The sequence below is a fragment of the Solanum verrucosum genome, unplaced genomic scaffold (genome assembly GCF_900185275.1).
Source record: "Solanum verrucosum unplaced genomic scaffold, falcon-dt-bn FXZP01000278.1, whole genome shotgun sequence".
Classification (NCBI taxonomy): domain Eukaryota; kingdom Viridiplantae; phylum Streptophyta; class Magnoliopsida; order Solanales; family Solanaceae; genus Solanum; species Solanum verrucosum.
Genome location: NW_026020332.1, coordinates 4,749,539 through 4,754,577, shown reverse-complemented (window position 1 = coordinate 4,754,577; position 5,039 = coordinate 4,749,539). Strand labels below are relative to the sequence as shown.

The following is a 5,039-nucleotide window of genomic DNA, read 5'->3' as shown; positions in this document are numbered from 1 at the left end:
ATACCAACATCTAACACTACACAACTATCAAAAGCAAATCGTCCTTACATTAGGCACAAAAGAGGCGTGAATCAAAGACGAGTATTACCTTTTATGGGGCAGAGAACTGGACGACAACAAGCTTGAGGGGCAGCGATTCTTTTACCACGAGCTTCGAATAGGAACAGCAAGCTAAGAAAATCCAAGCGTCAACCCTCTCGTAACTTAGATTCAAAAGATAGATGTAAAGTTTTCAAGTGTATGAGTGATTATTGTCTAAGAACTAAACTCTAAAACTCTTTTGCCAACTTATTTATCGTGTATGACCTCAAATCCAAATTAATTTTTTTTTTCGTCCCCCCTGTCACTTGTATGTAAAGAATTATTTATAGGGGAAGTTGGGGCAATTTAGGTCAATGAAAATTGGACGAGGGCAAGGGCAGAAACGGAAATTACCATCCAATCTTTGATTCAAATTTTCCCAAGGACCAAGGAACTGCTGCTTGTACAAGATTTCAACCGAAATCCCCTAAAATCTGGATGACAAGATCAAGGTGGGCGGCTATGGCAGATAAAGCTGTGGGAGCTGTTGCTTGTTGACGCGTGAGGGAGAAGAAAACACGTCCTGCTGCTGTCTGGTTCACACGGAGAAGAAGAGAAAACGCAGGGGTGGGGCATTCGGCTACTGTTTGCTGTTGTTGTATGTATTGTATCGCTTTTGGTTAATTGGGAATTGTTGTATGTATTATGCTGCTGGGAATGGGTTATTGAATTGAAGGGATTTGGGTTGGGTTTGTATTGTATGTTGGGTTGGGAATTGGGAATAAGAGTGGGCTGCTGAATGGGTCAATGTTTGGGCCCAATTTGGTTGAAAATCGGCCCAATTGTGGTCTTGTATGTGGAAAAAAAAGAAGAAGCTTAGATTGGAATTTAGAATTTGGCCCATTGGATTGCAATTATAGCCATTGAATTAAAGACTTAGCCAATTTGAGTTAATTAGTGAAATCGGCTAAAATTTAAATAAAACGAATTAATATTAATTAATTAACGAGCTTCTTAATCTTAATCAAATAAAATAATCAATTTTTAAAAGGTTAACTATTAATTAATTAAACTAATTGGCAAAATTTAAAGGAACACTAAAACCTTTTGAGACGATCTTCAAATAAGATATACTAATTATATACATAACTATAAAAACGTATTTATTATTTTATTTTTTTTAAATTGACAAAACTTACATACAAATAACTCAAAAAATATTTCGAATTTCATAAAAGCTAATTAATTCAAAATTATAGCCATCATTTTAAAAATACACTAAAAACATAAAATCTTTTGGGATGATTTTCGAATATTTATAGGATATACTTATTTCATACATAATTATATAAAACATATATATTATTAAAAAAAAAATACAAAAAGTGATAGGCTATTTAAAAACTTGCAAATTTATTTTATTTTTTGAAAATTTATGAAACTAATTATTTTAAATTGTTTGAAATTGAAGAAGCTCGATGATTAATCTATAATGTGGAGGTCCAAAATTAGGTGTCAACATTCAGTACAAAATTGAACACATAAAATATGATTTTTAGACATCAATAATAGAAACAACATTGAGAAAAACATATTAAATAAACAGTGACAGAACAAAGATTTTCACTAAAAGGGGTTCAAGATATGAAGAACTAAACACACGAATGTTCAACATATACTATATATACATATAAAAAACTATTTAGATCATATGTATAAATAGTGTAATTTTCCGTCAAAGAGGGTTTGAATGAACCCTTTCGGCCTTACCTGACTCCCCGATAAATAAAACAGATGGGTTAAGAATGATCCTTTCAACTTCATCTAATATCATATTCTATTAAGATTGTGCTTTGTAATAACAATATATATAAGTGAATAGATTCATTTTCTAATCAGGGTGGCTTACATTTTTCCTTAAACTTTTGTAACCCATTAAATTATTGTGCCAGGTAACTTTTACAAATCTCTATGACTTCATTGCATTATACGTTAGCTTCTAAATAACTTTAGGAAATAACTGTTCAAATACATTTTATACTGCAACATATGAATCTGATATGATCCATAATTATACATGAAAGGTAACTTTTCAAATTACTTATCTATTTTTTTTCAAATTAATTAAGAAAATCAATGCATTGATTTTGAAAGAATACATTCTACCTGCATTTGAATCTAGTCCATATTATTGAACCATACAAATAACCTTTCAGATTCTTAGCCTTTTGAGAGTAACTAAGAAATTTAATGCATTGTTTTTTAAAAGAATGAATTGTATTAATTTAACAGCTTCTCACTTTTAGTATTTAGTATAATATAATACTTAATATTTAAATAATTAAATAATTAAATATTTTATAATATTATGATTGAATGTAGGGGTAAAAGGATAATCCAACTTTGCACTTAGGAGTTTCCCATATGATGATGATATATACATTATTTTATCAATCATAACTTTTCAAATTCTTCCGTTATGAGAATTATGATTATGATTAAAAGTAATATCATTGTACTCATTTATCAAGAAAGTAATAATTTAATTATTAAAGGGCTTGAGGACTTAAATTCTACCATTATGTAATTAAAATATTTATATTTAATTAAATAATTAATCAAATTTTAATTTAGTAAAAGGGCAATATGATAATTCAACTTTTTACTTTAGAGCTTCCCACTTATAATATATAGTAAAAATTAGGCAAATCACATAGTATAAGAAGGAAATTACTTCCTATCTCTACTCTTTCATTAATTACCAAAAATCCCTTTTTTAGTGTCTTTCGGATACATAATATAGCAGCGCAAATACTTTAATCAATAAAGGGCGGATACTTAAATTATTAAGTTGTTGGCACGGATACTTTAATTAATAACGGGCGGATACTTAAATTAACGGGCGGATGCATAATATAGCAGCGCGGATACTTTAATTAATAACGGGTGGATACTTAAACTAATAAAGTATCCGGTTAAGTTGAATTGGGGGAAAATAAGGGATTTTTGTATTTTAGTAAAAGAGTAGGGAAATATTGAGAATAGGTAAAGTAATGTTGTGTACTTAAGTAATTTGTCCTAATATATATATATATATATATATATATATATATATATATATGTGTGTGTGTGTGTGTGTGTATGATTTGTCATATTTACCTTCATATTCTTAAAAAATCATATTTATCCGTAGTCCCATACAATGTTAAATCTCTATGTTTTCAACATATTTGTCATTTTCACCAACTTTAGAGTCATATTTACCTTATACTCTAAAAAATCATATTTCATCCCACGGAAAAGAGAGAAAAATTTATAATTTATTTATGGATATGATAACATGTTGTTATTATTATAACATTACTAACTTGTTTTGAAATATTCATCATCTAAATTATGATTAGAATCTTGATATAATGTTAGCCATTGATTTTCCTTTGTCATGTGTCTTCGAAACTTGAGCAAAATAGGAAGAAGAGAAATGAATTAAGTAGTAAGCAGAAGGAATAACGTGCTGACCTGATTCTTTATTCATGGGTCAAGAACGTGAAACTTTTTACTATATGAATCGGGGAGGATTTGATCTTGAAAGTCTGCTCTAATACCATATTGAAATATGTGATTATATCATCCAAAAAATTTAATCTGCATATTTTTATTATTTAATTGTATTTAAATTTCTTAGTAGGCGTTTGGATCTAAATTCAGTGATATCTTCTTTTTTTTAAAATATATTATTTGACATTAAAGTTGAAAAATGATTGTATTTGGAGTTTGAAGATGCATTTCAAGAACAATGTTTAGACAAGTACAACAGCTTATATTAATTTCATGATGATCAGCGCAAGGAGAAGTGGTAAATTACATTCCTGGGATTAAGCCAATTCGCGTAAAGGATCTCCCATCTTCATTCAACAGCAAACGCCAGGAGATGTTGCCCTTGCTTCTCCAAGTTGTATCACAACTAACCAATAAAGCACAATATGCCTTGTTCACCACCATTGGAACATTGGAATCTCAAGTAATTGAGGCTTTACAAGCTGAATTTCCAGTCCCCATTTTCACTGTCGGTCCAACAATCCCTTACTTGGATACCGAATTCAACACTAACCAGCCTAGTCCAAACTACATGTCATGGCTTGATGATCAACCTAAGGACTCTGTTCTATACATATCCCAAGGAAGTTTCATGTCTGTATCAAAAGAACAGCTAGATGAAATTATAGCAGGTGTGCACAGCAGTGGTGTCCGAACATTTTGGGTGGCACGTGAGAATGCATCCTTACTTACGGATGGAATTGGGAAGAGGGGAATCGTGGTGTCTTGGTGCGAGAAATTGAAAGTTTTGTGCCATCCTAGTGTAGGTGGATTTTGGTCGCATTGTGGATGGAATTCAACCAAGGAAGGTGCATTTGCTGGTGTGCCATTTCTTACGTTCCCTATTGGCGGTGATCAAGTTACAAACAGTAAACAAATAGTGGAGGACTAGAAGATTGGGTGGAGGATCAATAAGGAAAGCGAGAAATTGGTTAAGAGAGATGAAATTGCTCTGCTTTTGCAGAGTTTTATGGACCTTGACAGCAATGAAGGAAAAGAAATGAGAAGAAGAGCAATGGAAATAAGGAACACCTGCCTAGAAGCAATTGAAGGGGGCACCATCCAAGGAAATATTGACAAGTTCATTCGGGATATTTCTCGAGGCCCAAGGCAATAATGTTCGGTTTATAGAGAAGTTATGCAGAAATTATGTATGAACTAAACAATATAAAAATTATTTCTATAATATGTTACACATGCGAAGAGTATCTAACATTTTCTTCGCCCTAAACTGCTAAGCATGTAATATGGCCCAAACTTTTGCAGTACTAGCTACTACTTGTTGAATAAATAAAGTGGCAAGAGGACACAAACAAGCTGCACTTAGAAGTTCCTGCCTGCTGTTATTCACAGGCATCCTGCCAATGTTTCAACATGCTGCTTTGGTGGTGAAAGAAACGAGTACCAACTACTTGAGTTCA

General features: G+C 31.7%; 1 protein-coding gene across 1 annotated transcript; it reads left to right on the top strand.

Moving 5' to 3' along the window:
• The first annotated feature begins 543 nt into the window (after positions 1–543).
• LOC125836429 (UDP-glycosyltransferase 87A2-like) lies at positions 544–4,813 on the top strand. Its single transcript, XM_049515596.1, has 2 exons — positions 544–574; positions 3,864–4,813. The coding sequence occupies exons 1-2, from the start codon at positions 544–546 to the stop codon at positions 4,508–4,510; spliced, it is 678 nt and encodes a 225-aa protein (XP_049371553.1). The 3' UTR covers positions 4,511–4,813.
• Positions 4,814–5,039: the final 226 nt, after the last annotated feature.